General features: G+C 41.0%; 1 protein-coding gene, 1 long non-coding RNA gene and 1 other non-coding gene across 3 annotated transcripts; 2 read left to right on the top strand and 1 right to left on the bottom strand.

The window, feature by feature from the left end:
- Window positions 1-52: 52 nt before the first annotated feature.
- On the top strand, window positions 53-16,189 carry LOC145456171 (uncharacterized). The gene is made up of 14 exons (XM_080334237.1): window positions 53-1,179; window positions 1,819-2,075; window positions 2,866-2,952; window positions 4,167-4,274; window positions 4,803-4,957; window positions 6,305-6,774; window positions 7,209-7,311; window positions 7,425-7,521; window positions 8,459-8,624; window positions 9,222-9,529; window positions 12,058-12,193; window positions 14,172-14,355; window positions 14,425-14,578; window positions 15,397-16,189. The coding sequence occupies exons 2-14, from the start codon at window positions 1,965-1,967 to the stop codon at window positions 15,610-15,612; spliced, it is 2,295 nt and encodes a 764-aa protein (XP_080190363.1). The 5' UTR covers window positions 53-1,179; window positions 1,819-1,964; the 3' UTR covers window positions 15,613-16,189.
- On the top strand, window positions 2,186-2,257 carry Trnac-gca (transfer RNA cysteine (anticodon GCA)). The gene has a single exon. It is a non-coding gene; the product is annotated as a tRNA-Cys (tRNA).
- A 1,320-nt stretch (window positions 16,190-17,509) lies between the features above and the next one.
- LOC145456211 (uncharacterized) lies at window positions 17,510-18,896 on the bottom strand. The gene is made up of 3 exons (XR_013920519.1): window positions 18,737-18,896; window positions 17,668-17,840; window positions 17,510-17,597 (listed from the first exon to the last, which is right to left on the bottom strand). It is a non-coding gene; the product is annotated as an uncharacterized LOC145456211 (long non-coding RNA).
- Window positions 18,897-20,265: the final 1,369 nt, after the last annotated feature.

Raw genomic sequence — 20,265 nt, 5'->3', positions numbered from 1 at the left:
TGATATGCCTCAGAAATCCTCCAAGGACAGACAGTTAGATAACTACCATCGCGATAGCTGTGTGGCGCAGACAGAGGTGGTCAGAGAGCGTCTTTATTTTCATCCAACTGTAATACATAACAGCGGTAATGGTCGTACAGAAAATACGCATGCACGCACGGTATTCGATATCAGATAGGAATGATTGATACGACCTTGTAGGTCAACTAGTTTGATCACACCTATAAAACAGGTACACACAGGCCTCTACACAGTCTTTAAAAAACAAGTGAATGAAACAATGCCTGGGCGAGGTAGGGCAACAGTGTTGGTACGACGACAATTGAGGTAAACCTCCCAGTATTAATTTCTGCTTGACAATCATTTGCTACCGAATAAATGCAAGCTTTTTTACGCCACTGGGGCTTGAGGACATGCCCTGAACGCAAAGAGCTTCCCTACCCACGTAAATCACCCAGACCTGGCCTACCCCGGCCAATTGACATGACAATAGCGCACGCGAACGTCTGAATATAATACGGACATGCATATGCAATCTAGAAACCCGTGCCTGAGTTGTTATTCGCTAATGGCTGTATAGTTTTCCCGGTTCTGCAACGCCATGGTTGGACATTCCGCTAATCGTGATTTATTACATCGTCGCAACTATTTTGGTGTTTTTTGAGTCTAGTAAACGACAGGTCGACCAATGATTGATAGCAAAATTAAGTCTCTCTTGACCTGTGCTCTATTTTCGTTACTATGGTGTTGCGTTAACGCGATTATATGAGAACTGGTGTAACAGGAACATTCAAATGCCCCGCGGCAGACGATAACAAATCAGGCAATAGATTTATTCAAATGCACGTTGGTCCTTCGATTCCAGAAATGATTGAATTGTTTACAAGGAGTTGTAAATCGGGAGTACTTGCTGTCTGTTCAAATTGCTAAAATTGGCTTGTAACTGTGCAGAGTCAGTGAGTTGGATGTACGCTGTGAGGACGCTACATATTAGCTACTCTACAACATGGTCTTAGTACAGGTAGGCCTACGTCATAGATTGCTGTAGCGGTCAATTATGATTTGAGCTTCCATCAGAGAACCTGGTTATAATAATTTGTTGCTTATATAAGGTCAGTGTGAAAACATTTAGTAAGGTTTACTCGTGAATAGGACTGGTATCCGATTCATTGCATTGAGGTGAGTACCACCTATTATGACGCGAAATAAGAGTAATAATGATCTGAAAGTTCAAGTATGTACTTTTCTGAAGCCACAACAATGCTAGTCACACTTCATCAAAGTGAATTTTGTCTTTCGTGACCATGACTATTTCAGAGCGCGGTGCGACCAAGCCTAGTCACTTTAAGGTTCACTGTTATCCCTTATTTCTTTCCATCCAGTACGGATTTGTGCAATGTACATTGGACAGTAGGCCCTACATACGTTGGGTGCAGCTGGGTGTCTTTTCAAAGACTATTCCAAGTCGTTTCGACACCTTCCAATATTTGCATCGTGTCGCAGTCTTATGGTGGTGTTTTGAAATGATGAAATCATTAATAAACTGATACTGATACCCTGCGGGTAAGTCACTACTTTGCATAAATGTCGTTTACATGAATTTCGTAGGCTTCGGCAACATGTTTTGACGCCAATCGAAATTTCGAGGCTCTCACGCTGAGAAGAAAGGTATCGTACGTACAATCGTACATTCCTTGTCTATAAGATAACTCATATTTATAAGTCATATTGTGTAAGGAGGGATTTGAAAATATCCACTCTCATTACAAATGATGCTTTACTCGGATTCGTGAGTCTTGACTCAATTCAATTTTGCAGATGTTGCATTGCTCTCGTAGTTGATTCTACACTACACTGATACAACTTGGGGACTCGGAAACAGAGACTGATATTTGCGCAGTTTCCGCGCTAGTTAGTAGTTTTAGCTGGTCGCTGCTCAGCCCGTATATCATACAATTGACCAGATGAAACGGCTGCAGTTGGAATACTTTATCTTTCCTCTCATTCTCGCCAACGTCGCCGCGGCGCCCTCCCAGGTATTCGAAATAAAGAACTCATGGAATACTGGTTTTCAGGTAATACGTAAGCCTATACTCCAACTCAACAAGTTTTGAAGTATTACTCTTCACTCTTCAGCCTTCACTAAATGAACACGAGTCTAGATTGTTTTCTCGGGACCTTCGGTGGGGATATAGCTCAGTGGTAGAGCATTCGACTGCAGATCGAGAGGTCCCTGGTTCAAATCCGGGTGTCCCCTTATTGAGGTCCCTGGTTCAAATCCGGGTGTCCCCTTATTTTAAATCATTGATTTTACTAAACTGGCGAACTCTTGCGGTAATTAAGTAAAGATCATTCTCTCATCAGCATCAGCATACTTTTACGTATCTTCGGAACACACGTTAATCTGCAAGCCGTCGCAGTACCCTAAATTTTAGCTTGGTCATGAAAAAAAGGTAATTTCCCAGTCCTACTCCCGAATTACTCGCTCGAATTTCCGCATTACATGTTTCGCTTCATTTATGGCATGTTTTAGTTGTGACTGTCCTGCAGCCAGGCTGTCAAAGCTATAGAAGGACATTTAGGCGCCCTCGAGGGACATTTTCGATTTCCTGAAAAGGGTGGACATATGGTAACCCTAGCCAATAGCGCCTTTTGCCCCCTTGACTACGCCACTGATTTGGCCGATACATAATATCTTATGTACTCGTAGAATCGGTATCCTCTGTTTGACGCTATATGGAGTGAACTTTTCGAACCCTATTGAATATCGGCGAAGAATTTATGTTGTAAATATTTTTCTTGCACTATCCAGTATCCAAACGATACAAACTTTTCGAAAGTTTTTAAACGTACTTTTCGTGATAGGGCTTGCTCACAATACCGATTACGGAAGCAATAGAGGATGGGTGGAAATTGGAGGTGAAATTTCACGAGCAATTGGCCGGTTTTGAGGTATGTATATGAATTGTGAATTCCACGCATTCAACGATGTCACAACAATGCCACTAGTTTAGAATTTAGATTTAGAATAACGTCCTTCACATTACCATAATTTGTATATTGGCAACATTTGTATATTTGTATGTTTGGAGATTTGCTTTGCCAAGCTTACAAAAGCACCACGCTGCAATCACGACACAAAGATTGCAATGCAGTCAAGAAAATGAAAGGTGTCGAAAAGACTTGGACTAGTATTCGAAATCAAACAGCTATCTGGGCTAGACAATGTGAAGACGAGGCAGACACACTAAATGAAAATTAATCGAAGATAACGTAACAGGACAAGCGATAAAATGAAGTGGCACGTGACGGAAGGCGAGGTCGATGTATCAAATCTTGGTCCGGTAATATGTAGCGCTGACTAGAATTCATTGAGTAGAAGCTGCTTGTATTTGTATCCCGACGTGAATGTGGACATTCTCGGCGCCTCTCAGATAGCGTACTAGGTTTCATTGCTTGCTACGCATAGTCTGTCTGAGGGAGGGGCCATAATTTCGTTGTACGATCCGACGAGTAGTCTCACAAGATTCGGATTTTGCAGTCACAAGAGCGATTACCTTAAAAAATCATAAATGAATCTGGTAACAAATACTCCAAAATATCTACCTACGTGCTGGAGTTAGGCTATAACTAGGCTCTTCCTCGTCATGGTCGGCGCAAGTGGTGTCTTACAAAGCCTAGAACGAATGTGGGCCTTGCTACAAGTCGGCGAGTCGGGAAGAAATATCGGCCCGGCGTAAATGACCATAGTAGTCGAAACACCACGCGTGCCAGAATAACAACATCAATAATTAAAAAGACCTCTCCCTACGAATAGGTAGACGTTATCATTACTCTGCAGTGAGACATGTCCTGCAGCTTTCTTTTGAACCGTCTGCATATATGTTTTTCGGTAACAAAAAATCACAACATCAGTGAAACTGCGAATTCCAGATTCCATCTCAATTACCGCGTAACAACATTGGTATGCTTCAAGCTCAAATCTGTCCCGAATCAAGGACAGAGAAAAACATTCATGACATGCAGATATGTAATTTCCGACATCCCAACCACACATAAGATGTAGTCAGTAGACCAGGTCTCAATGTCGTCGAGATGAATTAAAAACGACACAACATGAAAGTCCATACAAAATTCTAATCTATAAATTCAAATTCCTATTCCAGCTATGGGTGGGGAAGCTGGAATCCGCAGAACAGGGAGAGTCTGGCAGCAATTACATCTTCGTGAACCACCCTTACAACAAGCAGCTCACCCAAGGAGAAGATTTAGAGGTGTGTTGCATTTTAAATAGGCATTTTACATACCGGGAGTCACAAGAATGAAAGTGATCTTCCATATATTATGTTAAGAGGTGGCCAAATTAGTCAACTTTGATATTCAAGTAGAATTCGCAGTAAGATCGTTAAATTTCTGCTAAAGTACAGTTAGAAGTGTCTATTTTCGAGGATACATAAGAATGTAAGTATTCTATGTCTGGTTTTGCCCGGAAAAATGAAAAGTGCTCAGTAGAAGAGGAAGTAATCTATAATCTTAATCAGTTAAGTGAGCAATGCACGTATCGGCAAATCTAAAGTTGGACAAAGCAGCCACCGTTGATTCTCAAGTAGACGTACTATTAGTTGCTACGTAAATGTCTACTCGGGTACAAGTATAAGTAGGGAGCCCCAAGTAAGTAAGTTCTTGAATACTCCGAAAAAATAAGTACTTCGTTGTGATCACTTTAAATTATGTCTGCGTTTGAGGCCAACAAAAAATTCAATTATTTCGACGATGACAAATATCTGACTTTCCAATGTCAGGCTGAATTCACTGCGACTCTGACGGATGACTCGGGACCGCGGGTGCCGCCGGTGACCATCAAGTTTCAGCATCGCGTGATATATTCGGACTACTACGAATTGGCGAATGACAAAGCCCCAGTGTCGACAACTGACATAGCGTATGTAATCAACAGGTAAGGTAGCCTATAGTTGAACGTGTCTCGACTTAGCATGAGTCACAAGTCTCGCCAGTAGCAAGTTTCGAAGTCTACGAGGATTATCTTCTAGCTTATCCCCCCTACGTCACTGTTCTAATAGCATCTTTACAAAAAGATGCCAAGAGAAAGAAATGAAAAGAGAAGGAAAAAGCGCTTAAAAAGAAAGACAGTAGAAAAATTAAAATCGAACGCTATTACATCCGACAAAATAGCTTATAATGGCGAAGCGTGATGGTGAAGCGTCCGTCGTGGGCTTAATCCCCCGCTGATCCAAACCTATAAGACCTGATTAGTAACACTGGTATCCATGACTTCCCTGCTTGGCGCTCATGCAATACTGGGATCGCATGGAGGGGTCTTACAAGACTGAAAATGCCTTACAAGGCTATATCTGCACCTTCCTTGTCCAGCGGCATATGCACATCATCCACACATGGTATGCAAATACACAGACGGTGTATATGCCGCAAAAAACATCAAGGTCAAAAATAAACTACGCCCTTTTCTAACTACGTCCTTTTTCGAGTACCAAAATGATACGCTCACTTCCACTAAGAGTTTTATTATCAACGAGAATTGTAGTTTCGATGCCTCTTCCCGACATGGGAGCCTTTGAAACCCCAATTGGTCTTATCGCAGCATCCAATACATGTAGTGTGAAGTTACAAACGTTAGCGGGAATGACACTCCTGTGATAAATACCAGGCATTGTCACAAAATCCAATCATTATCATTTTATTAAATTTTCTATCAAATCACATCACCACAAGATCGCGATATAATGAAAAAATAGGAGGGTGCCGAAACGACTTGGAGTAGTCTTTTATTCAGACACCCACCTGGGCCTACAGCATGCAAATAAGAGGCATGTACACTGGATGTAAGAATGGATAGCGTAAAATCAAGCGACAAAAATGAATGCGGTATGGTAGAAATAATACCAAATTAAGTTTAGACGGGGTTGAACTGGCATTATCCATACTCTGTTCCTTTGTGTCTCGTGATCTGCGTAAGCGGTGTCTTGTAAAAAGCCTAGAAGTGGGCCGCGCTACAAGTTGGTAAATTCGGAATAACAAATATAAAGTATCGGCCTGGTGTAAAATGACCAAGGTAGTCGAAATACCATGAAAATCAAAGAAACAAACTCCTGAACATTCGATTTTGCCCAGCCCACTATTCTCTATTCATTACATCACATTGTCATTGTGCATTGTGTGACTCTGTTCGTGCCGAAGAAAATACTAAATTGTGATTAGTATTAGCATATGCCTGTCACTCAATTATGAAACAGCGGAAACACGACGCGATGTCTCTTGATTACAGCATGACGAAAGCATCAGGCGGCAAAACCAGGAAAACATCGACGAAAGCATCAGGCGGTAAAACTAGTAAATCATCAACGAAAACAACCACATCTCAACCTCCCGTACTCATACACGATGTGACGATATCTACAACTGAACCAGACTACGACGTGATACGTGTATCGACAGAGAAACAAACCACAACTACTGTTGTTAGCATGGATGCGAAAGCCAATGAAGACACTGATACCATTAGACTTGGCAATGCAGAAGACGACAGCGCTGAGGATGATTTCGGCAGTGGGCAGGAAATCCCGACACCCAAGTGGAAAGCTAGAAGAACCCGGTATCCTTACGCCAAGGTTATCCATAAGTCGTTGCTGTTTTACGAAGCTCAGAGGTCGGGGAAGCTTCCGGATGATAACAGAATACCCTGGAGAGGCGATTCCGCGATGGGCGACAAAGGGAAGAACGGAGAAGACTTGACTGGTAAGAATCAGTAACTGCGTTCTACCGTGTTATTTCGTTCGAAAACCAGCTTTGTACCGTATGCACTATACAGACTTGAACTACAGTTTCAAACTATAATTTGGATAGAGATTCGGTTACATATTTTCAATGCACAAATGTCAGTAGCTATCAAGGCCCCGCTCCTAGTCACACTAGCGTGGCTATACGCTAAATGGTAGCGAAGTCCTTCTACTTTTTAGAGTAACTTACTCAAGTAGGTTTTGCATACTTTCAGTACTCATGCGGTTATATCAGACTGCTTCCTGAATATATATATACAAACTGAATATATCTATCTTTATATATTATTATTTGAATAATCTTTTTGAAGGTTGTACATGCGCGTATACACGTGCGTCTTGCAATATTTTCACCTAGCATAGTGTTTTGAAACCGTTGTAATTTCACAAAAGGTGGCTACTATGATGGTGGCGATCACATGAAGTTCATGTTTCCGATGGCGTTCTCCATGACAACTTTATCTTGGGGACTGATCGAGTATTGGGAAGCGTACCAGTAAGTATATCGATCGTTTGTCTTTATCTATACTGCTGAAATTAGATCGAAACGTTTTATATAGTAATCATAACGTCGCATAGTGTCCGTGACATGTTATTTTGTCTCAACAGGCAAGCCGATGAAGTTGAAAACACTCTCAAAGCCATAAAATGGGGAATAGACTACATTGTTAAAGCTTACGTTGGAAAGTATGAACTTTACGGACATGTAAGAAAAAATAACGAGTCAATTATTGACCGTTTTAATCGCTATGGTGGCTAAATATATATGCATGATGATATTATACAACACGTTGCAAGATGTCAGTGACTTATAGTTTACATATTCAGTCATGAGCTTACGCATGTTCTAATTTAAATATCACACACTGAAGGAATAAATACGTTTATAATTGGAAAATTATTTGTTACTTTTTAAACTTACAATATATATGAACTGATGAAGTCAAAGCAGTCACCGTTGCTATTGCTACTCAAGTAACAATGTAAGGGTAAACATGGTCGAAAATTTCTACTACAAGTATAGAAGTAGCCTACTAATTACTAAGATATGCCCAAACGTCATCAAGTAGAAGAAGAAAATATAAATATGAAAATCAATTTGGTAAATAATTTTAAGAAATATATTTTGCCGACATGTCGAATACGTCTAGCGGGTAATCGGGATGGGGTGGGGGATACTTTCGAAGTTGCTGGTTGCATCTTCGCCGCCAACGCAAAATCAAGAATGAATGAGACTGCGTATAATTACAATTTTCGAGAATATATTCAGTTACCTTTTAAACTAATCACTTGAGCACCTTTCATTCCTTCATATTTTACTCGCAATTGAAGTCGTTTTGACATGTGTTGGAAATTAATAACCTTCAACTTTCAAACGTAGTCGCGTCCGATTACCTGCTAATACTATGCGATCCATCAACCAAGTCTACTTTTTAGGCTACTTACTTGGGTTATTATCATACTTTTATATTATATTTTCACTTGAAGTAGTTTGGCAAGTCTTGGAAGTCACTGATCCTATCTGTAATCAAGTAGAAATTTACCACGGCACTTCTACTTTTACTAATAAACCGCTTCTGCCTGACACGAAAATACTTGCATATCTAAGTGTATTTGGAAGCTGGTACATCGTTTACCATCAGATAGGCATCGGGGATGTAGACCACGCGTACTGGGGCAGAGCGGAAGACATGACCATGGATCGACCCGCCTTCAAAATCACTGCGAAGAACCCAGGCTCTGACTTGGCGGCCGAGTGTTCAGCGGCCCTGTCTGCGGCCTCTCTCGCTTTCGAGAGATCTGGAATTGGTGAGGGCGGTAACATGTTTTCAGCAGAATCCAGAGTACGCATACGATAACTGTAGCATCTCACCAGGACAGATAATTCTATTTGTCTAATTGAAGCCGGTAATTCAATTCTAATATAATTTGTGATATGTTTCTATAATCTGATTGCAATTCTAATCTAATTCCTGGCTTTTTTGAAAATTATTCGAGAGCTGTATAGTGGGAAACGAGTCAAGTTCGGTGTAGCCTACGGACATTTGTCCTTCTCGTGCTTATGAGGATGATCTCTGATTTTGTATGAACTGAACTTGGTTTTTGTTGGATTTCATTCTAGTTCCGAATTCTATTTTCAACTTGTTGCGAAATCAGTAATTCTAATTCTAATACATGCCGGTAACGTCATTTTTCGTGATACGATTGTTGATATTCAATGTTTTTCTCAATTCTCTACTAGTTGCTGACGTGTACCCTTGACGAGTGTCAGTCGAAAATATTCGGATTTAATTCAATAAGAATATATTATTGAATTGTATACTGAGGTTCAGTACCTCCAAGAAGCTGTCCAAATTCTAATTCTATAATCTGATTTGCAAAAGTGACCATCTCCGCGTATCGCAGGCTCCTACGCCAACGCTTCCTACATCGCCACGCTGCGCAGCAAGGCCGAATCCCTGTACGAATTCGCTGACAAATACAGAAGGAGATATCACAAGTCCATAAAAGACGCCACCAAGTTCTACCCGTCTTACTCCTACGTGGACGAACTGCTCTGGGCTAGGGTGTGGCTTTATCGGGCCACAGGCGACAACGCACACCTACGCAGTGCCGAAGGGTACTATCACCAGGAGAGGATGTTCCGCATGCCCGGGAGTATGATGTTTTCGTGGGACGAGAAAGGCGTGGGGATTCAGGTTTTGCTCTCCCAGGTGGGCGGCATGATGTTTCAAAAAATTGTTTCACGTTTCCCGAATTAGATTAGAAATTGAATGAAAGCTAAACTTTATTTTAATTAGATTACAACTTGTAAATTGAATAAAAGTCCTAATTGGAAATAAATAACACAAAAATCAAAGACCCCCCCCCACCCTCTTATCACTACGCTAACTGTTAGTTAGTTAGTTTGTTTGTGGTATATGGTGTTTGTCGATTACAATGGTCACCATAGGCCGATTTTCTTTATCTTGATTCCGGATCTGCCGACTTGTATTACTGTTCACTTCTAGGCTTTTCTAAGACACCACTGACGCGGATGAGAGGACGGGGAGGAGCCTAGATAAACTTACAACACTTCGGTAGGAACTCTGGTGTCGACCTAGGGTGGACTCGAACCCGCAACCCTATTGATGTTGCAGCTGTGGTAAATACCACTACACTATCTCGCCACCTAACTGTTAGTAGTGATGACTCTGAGCTAGCAATGGTTGGAGGAACATCACACAACAGGACACTGTGTGGCGAGATAGCGTAGCAGTGTTGGGATGACTCGAGTCACCTTTTTCGTATGACTTGACTTGACTCGAGTCACTTTGCTAAAGTGATTTGACTTGACTTGACTTGACTTGAAATTTGGATTGACTCGTGACTCGGATCAAAATTCACGAGTCAATTTCAAGTCATCAAGTAATCGGTGTCGATAAAAATCGCTGTATCTTGCATATGGTCGGATAGTTCGGGAAACGCTAGTGTAACCTTTGAGAGCGACCAATCATTCAATGATCGTGCGTTTTACTGAGCGTACATTGTTCTCTAAGACATAAATTGACCAGAAACGAAGTGATCGAAGCTTACAGCTTACGTTGTAAGTATAGTAAAGTAAAGTAATTTTATAGTAAAATGTCTATTTCTGTTCTCTGCTTTCACCTTAACCAAACCTCTAGTTTTATTGAAATTGAATTCGAATATAGTTTATATAGTCCTCGGCCATTGGCGCAGGCTCGAATTGTATCATATCAATTTGTAAATGGTTAAGGTATTGCATCTTTTCAATTCGTTTCTCTATTCTCTATCTTGGCTGGTAAATATATTTACTGATGCTATGCAATTACTTTTGGAGTTTAGCAGTTCTACGTATATGTGAGCGATGCAGAGCTTTCATGCGTGTATATTTAACTCTATATTCCTTCATCGGTTCAGAATCAATGACCCCACAATCTGTATTTCAGACAGATAACAAAATGCAATGACGTAAGCTAATCAATAATCATGCCTCATACTTTGAAAAGGTAACTTGACTCGAATTGTGACTTGACTCGTGACTTGACTTGACTCGAGTCACCTTCAAATTCGAGTGACTTGACTGGACTCGAGTCACCTTCGAAAATCGATTAACTTGACTTGACTCGAGTTAAAATGTGCAATGACTCGAAATGACGCGTGACTCGAAGATAGTGACTTGATCCCAACACTGTAGCGTAGTGCAGTGGTTCTCAACCTTTTTGTCTTCGCGGACCCTCACGAAGTTTCAGTCCAAATTTAGCTCAATTATCGTGCAATCGTCATCTGTCTTGAGCAAATGATAAAAGTAGGCTTAGTGATAAACAGCAACAAAATGACTTGTCTTAAAAATAAGATCATCTATACTATTCGCATGGGTTGACTATTATTTCAAAGCGAATTCTGCAACTGCATTTCTTGAAATACGTGGTCGTGTTTTGAAAATCCGTCCTTTCGATTTGATATGAACGAGTGCCGTTAGTGGTTGCGAATGTAATAATAACGCTTAACGCTTCCGACACACAGTTAGGGTATGATTGCAACAAATATGCCGCCAAAATTGACAAACAAATTTATTTATTGAACATATAACGTCAAGCCTGTTCATTCATATCTAGCAGCTTAGCATGAAGTTATTATGGAAAAAGTGGTTTTGTATATCACAGGAAAAATGGATTTTGTGAACAATTCGAAGTCACCTAACTCATCCAACTTTTTTTCCACAATTCCCAACAAAACACCTCTAAAAAGCAAAATGTTTGTATCAGTAGGTTATTGGCAATTTATCAATTGAAATGAGTCTGCACAGTAGGTTATTTCGTCTCAAATGGCCATTCTGTTGATCTGAGCTCTGGAGTTTTACGAGTAATGAAGCGAAACTGACTCTTGATTTCCCGAATTAAAAATAATACAAAGTAGTTTATCAACTATTTCGAGGCTTCGCGGACCCCCTGAAAATGCTTCGCGGACCCCCGGTTGAGAACCACTGGCGTAATGGTTTGATCCGCAGCTACAACACCAATGGGTTGCGGGTTCGAGTTGCTCGACTTCAGAATTCTTACCTACGTGTTGGTGGTTTATCCAGGCTCCTCGACGTCTTATCCGTGTAAGCGGTGTCTTATAAAAGCCTAGAAGTGGGCCGTGCTACACATCGGCAGCCACGGTATCAAAATTAAGAAAATTGGACTGGTCTGGCGCTTCTTCGATATACCCCCGTGATCACACGTGACATGTTTTCCAGGTAACCGGGGGAGAAAGACGGATGAAGTATTTGCAACGGGCGAGTTCGTATTGCAGCCGCATTCGAAGAGAGAGGAAACGCTTCACTAAGAAGGGCCTACTATTCATGGCCCCGTGGAGTCCATTGAGATACGCGGGTGAGCATCAAAGGCGATCAGTGATAAAGTATAGTCCTATTTTATCGAAATACTCAAGTGGTTAATATTGGAATTTCAAAAGTAGCTACGTCAAATTTTTTGCAGAGGGTTGTAACCAAGTCGCGAGGTTCCGAGCCGCATGTCAATCTCACTTTTTTAGTTTTGACTCGAGTCAAGTCGAGTCATTTTCAATTCACCGCCGAGTCAAGTCCGAGTCCAAGTCAGCTAGTAGAGGGTCGAGTCCAAGTCATTACGTTTACTGTTAAGTTTTTAGTTCAATCTGGTTCAACCCAATTTTTACAACTCTGCTCCAGTGATATAGAATGGCTCGTATTCATAACATAGTAATATTCTTCAGTCTTAACAGTTTCTGGCGCTATTCTCCAAGATAGGCGAAATACTAATAATGGGGTAGCTTTACTACTCTTCAAAATTACAATGAAATGTCGGTCCGGGTCGTCCTATAGTCTCGAGTCATATGACTTGATCCGAGTGTGGCTGGGCAAAATCGAGTCCCTGAGTGATTCGATTCTGAATCACGTATTATGCTTCGAGTCCAGTCGAGTATTCGAGTATCACTCATTACGACGTCACAACAAAATTTCATATATCAACGATAAAATGTGTATACGATCGACAACATTTGCAGGACAATGCGCGGTATCATAACATACCAATGGAAATTGAACTATTGCTCTCTAGCCCTCATAGCAGTACACCAGTAATTGAATTTGTCATATTAGCTGGTAGAGAAATATGACACTAGATATGCTATAGTAAAGAAATTTTACTTTTGAAATGGCATGGTGCAAAAAAAACATTTGCAGTTATACGCATCATTTCCAATTATACATACAAACATAAAATATGTACCTTTTGTGACACCACTAAGAATGTAATGCCTGTTGTCCATGACTTTAAAGATACTTTTGGTATTTCTTCGACCCTACTGATTGTGACAATGTTGTGGGAGGATCACGACTTTCTGAAAATGTTTTTCCAGTAACGGCTGTAGCTTTGTACTTATGTTTCGTATGCTGCGATACGACCGATCAAGGTCCCAGGCTTTCACAGTGAAAATAGCATCGAAACCGTAATTCTCATTGATAAAATAACTTTCAGTAGCGAGGAGCGTATAATTTTAGCATTCGAAAAAATCATCTTTTGCTACTCGACTCGAATCATAAAAATAGTTACTCGATTCAAATTCGAGTACTCGAATCATTGTGCCCAGCCCTAGATCCGAGTCACGTACAATGACTCGAGTATACAAGTCGAGTCAAGACACAAATTGAATCAAGTCGAGTCATTTTGTGCATTTGACTCGAGTCAAGTCGAGTCACCAGAAAATCGCGACTCGAGTCTGACTCCAGTCATTACAACCTTGATGCAAATGGTACGCGAACCCTCCACCGAGTCTACTTTTCGAAGCTAGTTACTTGTGTACTTTTCATACTTTCGTACTCTATTTCCACACGAAGTGATTTTTGCGTAGAGATCGCTGCTTCTACTTGCCATTCGGTAGAAATTTACAAAAATTTGCTTTGATTTCGGACATTACCGTTATACATAGTAAGGAATGCTAATGTCAAATTCAACCACGAAATGACTAAAACGCACATCCTATCAGTTTCGATGATGTTCAGGTTAATACCAACCTACTAGTAAAGCTCCGTCGAGGCTCTGTTACATATTTTTTGCTTTTACCGGTTCACAATATTAAATATAATGACTACGAATGACTACAATTCAATGGTGCAATCAACCCACTAGCAATCTCATAACATAGCCTATAGTTATTGAAACGAACCTGTCATAGCTCGCAGCGACACATCGATACACGCAAAATGACATTCGCCTATTTTAAAACATCGCATATCGCATATTAATCTCATTTCAAAATTTCTATCCCAATAGTGTACTCTATCACCTATTACATTCCTGATTTTACACTTAGTTCGCTTTTGCGTGATTTCAGCAAACATCGCATTCATCTGCCATATGGTGGGTGACCAAGGTCTGGACACGCGATCAAACTACATCTTCGCCACGCATCAAATTCACTACATGCTGGGTGACAGCGGACGCAGTTACGTTGTTGGCTTCGGTAAAAAATACCCACTCACTCCACATCATCGAGGGAGTTCGTGCAGCGCAGTCGGGTGAGGATCCCTCTTCCAATAGCGATTCGTCTTCTGCTAACGCATCGCTCACTTTCGTTCGAATTTTAGGTGCGGATTTTCAGCCCTGAATTCGCAGAAGCCAAATCCCCATATCATACACGGTGGCCTCGTGGGAGGTCCGAACAAAAGAGATGTGTATCTTAATAACAGGAAGGACTTCAAGACTAATGAAGTTACCCTTGATCACAACTCATGTTTTCAGGTATATGTGTATATGAATGGTGTATTTAGTGTATATATGCCGAGGCTGTTCAACTGCCAGATCGCGGACCGTTTCAGTGTTGAATCCGGACATTATCTGTCTCAGTATCTGTTTAGATTTGAAAGAAAAAAACAAGTCCATCATGGTTGATTTGCAAAAACAAAGTGTAGAGTTTTGATTCTTTCTTTTCAGCTCCAGACTAGCAATATTGCTTTTGCTAATGCCGCTTTAACAGATTTTGTATATAGTTTGACCGTATTACATTTGCGTGGCTGCAAATTATTTCGTGACAGTTACAGCGGATCGAAAACATTTGCGACAGGAACACTTGTCTAAAAATGGACGAGTAGCCCTGACATTATATATACGACAGAGGTACCCTGGATAGTATACTACAGTCGTGGTACAAGCCGTGGATCAAACCAACCACAGGGGTTCGCTGTGTTGTTCTGTTAACTTTGTTATTGTTACAACAGCTCCTTTTTGCTCACTATGGTAATGTGTTATATGTGTGATGTGATCGGTTTTTGTTCTTTCGTATTAGCGTAAGAGCTCTTCATATTAGTGGGTGAAGAACCGGCTAATTAGGTTATCCTATAGGCCCCGAACCGCGCTATATAGAGTAATTTCCTTTCCCTCTACGCAAACACTCTTTCTCTCTCTCTCTCTCTCTCTCTCTCTCTCTCTCTTTAAAGGGGTACGCCATACATGCATCTAAATCGAAAGGGTACACAGTTGAAAAGTTTGAACCTTTGTTTTAATACCCTACTGTAATGATACTGTGGATATCACCGAATAAATGCATATGTTACTTTCAGGGCGTCGTTGCGGCATTACTTCAACGCTCTTTGATCGGTTTACCGCGACTTTCTCGCTCGCACGAGCCGTGGTACGAAGATTTTTTGAATTACACCTCCGCCGAAAACCCCCCAACCTCTACCTCAGGAGTCAGAGAGACGAGCATCGGACATTTTGCCGTTGCTTTTGCGGCGCTCCTGCTCAACCTATTTATATGTTCCAGCTATCGGCATTGATTTACGTTCTGGTTTTTGTACTTGCGTGTAGGCGATCACGGATTGCGACTGTAATCCTTAATAGGACTTCAGTTGACCCGAAAAAGCAATCAGCAGAGAGTAAGAAGAATCAATTACGGGATATCAGTCTGCATTTTCCATCTTTTCTTCATCTCTAATTCATTTTGGGAAGTCGCCTATGCCTATATAGTACACCTTCACAAATACACACCATAAAGCAGCCCTGTTCTTACTAAAAGTCCTTGTAACGTAGTAGTGATAGGAATAGGAATATGATGTTGCATATATGTCATTGGTGTTTTTGCGGCATATACACCGACTCATCATAGACATGACTATAATATTGGTGCATATATATTATAGAATGGTATTGGAATATATCTTGGTGGGCATAGTTATTAACTTGACATTTTTTTTCGCACGAATTGGTGGCGTTTGATTTAATACTGGCACCCCTTCTCTCTATTCGCAATCATGAGAGAGAAAACGGAGAAATGCGAATCAGTAATCTCGCGCATACTTTATTCTGGTACGTATGTTCCAGTTCAATATCATTTGAAAATTACTCGTAAGAGAGTATTCATCGCATTTTTGTAATAATAAGGATTTTTGCTAAGCGGTCCACGAACACTCAAAATCAAGCGAAGACAAATTTTAAGAACCCCTCATTTATGCATAAGGCGCATTTGTAGTGGGAGAGTTGACGCGATATACGAATTCAACGAAGGCCTTCTCTCAGAACGAAAGAAGACATCAATGATGAAGGATGTATCGACACTCCTGCTATGACGGTAGGCCAGCCTGGATGTTAGATTGATACACCGCACATGGTCGTGTCGATTCCATCCAATCTGTTGACCGCATTATGGATTGTATGTCTTGAAGGGGTGGAAATAACTACCGCCGGTTGTACCGTATCTGACTTGATATTGATGTCTCGATATAGGCAAGTTCTTTGAATCATCGAACCCTTAACAAGCTCAACATATCTTAATCGCCCGCCTAAAAACTACATCTCATCAGTAAAGGAAGGAAGTTTATTTTTGTCCTTGATGTTTTTTGCGACATATAGGCCTACACCGACTCATGATACATATACACACGATCTGCGCATATGCATACCAAGAGTGCATAGTAGAGCAGTAAGGAACGAGGTACTGCTATTTTCCGTTGTACTCAAATAGGTTTTAGTTATTTCACTTTCTCAAGTAGTTAGGTTCTATCTACTTGTTTTACTTACTCCCGTATGGTTTATCTACTTGTTTCGAGTACTCAAGTCGGTTCTACCTACTTTTCTTCGCTTACTGATATCTACTTCTATCTGTTAAGCTTTTTTATCTGCTTCTACTTAACAAGTTATTTGATGCTGTATTAGGCCTATAATTGCTATACTTGCGACAAGCGAAAAGTAGCTATTGGATTTAATTCAATAACGAATTGCTACGAAGTTGAGATAATTCATAAATAAGGTTAATTCGTGTAATGAGGAGTCAATTCTGCCGATTTGAACCTTTTTCGCCGTTCTCGGCAAGGATAAGTAGAGCATGGAGTCGCTTTTCAATCCACATCCATCGATTATATGCATTGAGCATCGCGACAAACCAGACCGTTAATGAAATAAAATCTTCGCCCCCTGTCTCTCAAAATCGCCCTCATGGGGCAATATCGCCCACTTCGGGTACCACTGATCCAGTATCTGACTATTACGTTAAAGCCGAATCAATCCCCCTAATCGTCTCTCTGTCCTATCAACTGAACATACATTCCCTCCTGTTTCGATCCCGCAGGACGAACGCATATTATCCATATTGCTTATAGTCCCTTTCCGTTAAAAGCCCCTTCCCATGCTTCAGAATCATCACGTACCCCATTCGTTGAAATTATAACACGAACAATGTATGCTTTTACGTCGGTTTATTTCAGGTTTGTCGGTACGTAATTTTCCGTATCATGGAAGTGATTTCGTACGAACATCTTTTGGATATCTATAAATAAACAGATGGGTTGAATGAGCAAAAGTGGCAGAGCGTCATTTCTTTCTTAGGGGTAAGCTACCTTTGCTCCTTAGAAGAAAGGTAATCCGTACGGAAGACAAGCTCTGAGTCCGAGTGCGTTAACAAGGTTATTGGCACATGCACCGAACTGACGTTGACGGCTTGCCGCAAGCTGATTGGCAAATCCGGACAACGCACCAATATCCGGGACGCAAGCTTTCGCACTAGCAGTTCCTGCAATGCAAATTTCATCTCGATGATATGTGTGCATTGCGCTGGGTGCGCTGACAGTTTCATGTCACAGACATGGTAGTGGACACGACAACGAGCATCGAAATCAGATAAGAATTTGAATTATAGCTACGCGGTTTCTTTTTCCAAATTTTATTAGAATCAAAAATTACTTAATTGAATTGTCAGTAAGAAAGAAATACAACAAAAAAATATCAGATGTTATCCTCATAAGCGTTTTTCGCTGTAGCCTACAGTTCTTCTTCTGTATAGTATTTTCAGATAACCAGAAGTCGTATTAGAATTAAGATTGGGGCATAGTAACATTTGACAAATTTGATTGGGATTGGTTTACCGGCATTTCTAATTAGTCTATATATAATAGGACTAGAGTTACGTAGTTATCCATCATCGAGCTATGTGGGGAGGCGAGTGTCGCAGTGTGCTAAGCGACACAGTCACGACGTCAATGGTTGCTGGTTCGAGTCACGGTTCGGCCAAGTTTCTTTGTGTCGGAGGCTTATCGCCGAAGCCGTTGTAAACACAGCGTCTTAAAACGCCCAGGGCAGTAGTGAGACAAGCTCAGAAGTCGGCAGGAGAGATCCGAAACTGGACGTAAGAAAGCGAGAGTGACTGAAGATTGGGATTGAGCGAGCATGAAAAGTCAACAAGACCAAAAAGCAAAGGCACTGAACTTCATAAAAATGCATTGTCGTGGCGCACAAGGCATGTACTGTACAGTGTACGCACAGGCGATAAGCGCCACTCTCGATATTGTGCTATAATAGTCCATAACGCTTCCCCACAAGGCCCTTTGCTATTTACCTAACTACGAATTATACCATGCTACAATTGATTTCATACTAAGAACGAGCAAATCAAAAACATCATTAACTTACCGCATGGCAAGATGCGGGCTACAGCGCTTGGCTGTGGCAGGTAGGGAAGGCAGAGATACGCTGATGAAGCGGCGACGAGAGCGAGGATGATCAAAATTCTCATGCTGATGTTCTTCGATTCTTCGTTGAAGTCAAAGTGTAGAGAATTGATGAAGCGCCGCGGTATTTATTCTGTTCCCGGGCCACTTCAACGCGTGGTAGGGTTGTTTCACACCACACTCGACCACTTTCAGATGACCCTAGATTCCGGATGATGTACGCTAACAACTTAATTGAAATGAAAACAGCCGGAAATGAAACCGTTGGTAATCAATCAAGCCTAGTAGGCCTACTTCCTCTATTACGCGGAATTTATTGATGTGCCGTTTACCTGTACGTGCTCATGTTAAGAGATATTATCTATCCTACACGTTATATGCTTTTATACATATTTATAATAGTTGATAGAAAGATACCATTGAAATTCGGTGTACTGTACGACTACAAAACAGAAGCGATATACAAATTATTCCAACTAAAAGTTTTGCGTGTGAAGAATAAACAATTAACCATACAGCCGTATAACTACGCAATCAGGGGATCAGCAATACTTTCGGAAATATAAAAACAAAGAGCGCTCATCGAGGGTCTCAACATGTGAAATCCGGATCTAACACTGATCTATATGTATGCACGGATGCTCTGAGTGACCCATTGAGGGTCTGGAAATGACCAATCCGGATCTAACACCGGTCTATATGTAGGCACGGACAGGACACTCTGAGCGAGCCATTGAGTGTCTCAAACGACCTGTCCGGATATAAAACAAATCTATATTTATGCGCGGACGCTCTGATAGTACGATGTTGTCATCCAGTTCTGGATGAATATTTCCTGCCTGATCCTCATTCAGGTGTAGGTAACCATAGGTATGCCATGTGATGACATCATCGCACATTGAAGAAGGGAATGCTATAGTTTGATTAATCACCATATGGGGTTCCAAAACAAACGTTATTGGGTCTGACGAAGTGCTGTTTCGGTCGTGGGCCTATAAAAATGCTCACAGCAAACAAAAGAACGAAATAGATGTGTATCTTAATAACAGAAAGGACTTCAAGACTAATGAAGTTACCCTTGATCACAACTCCTGTTTTCAGGTATATATGACGATGGCGGGTGTATTTAGCATATATACCATGCATGAGTAATTGAGTATTCAATTGGGGGACCGCGGACCGTTTCAGTGTTGAATCCGGACAGTATATGTCTCAGTATTTGTTAAGATTTTTTTAAAACCAAGTCCATCATGTTTGATTTGCAAAAACAAAGTGTAGTGTTTATATTCTTTCTTTTTAGCTCTAAACGAAACAGCATTGCTTTTGCTGATGCCGCTTTAACAGATTTTGTATATAGTTTTACCGTATTACATTTGCGTGGCTGTAAATTATTTCATGAGAGTTACAGCGGATCGAAAACATTTGCGACAGGAACATTTGGCTAAAAATGGACGAGTAGCCCTGACATTATATATACGACAGAGGTACCCT

Source organism: Botryllus schlosseri, chromosome 14 (assembly GCF_051294905.1).
Source record: "Botryllus schlosseri isolate E-star chromosome 14, Bs_hap1, whole genome shotgun sequence".
Lineage (NCBI taxonomy): Eukaryota > Metazoa > Chordata > Ascidiacea > Stolidobranchia > Styelidae > Botryllus > Botryllus schlosseri.
This window is presented reverse-complemented; position numbering and strand designations above follow the sequence as displayed.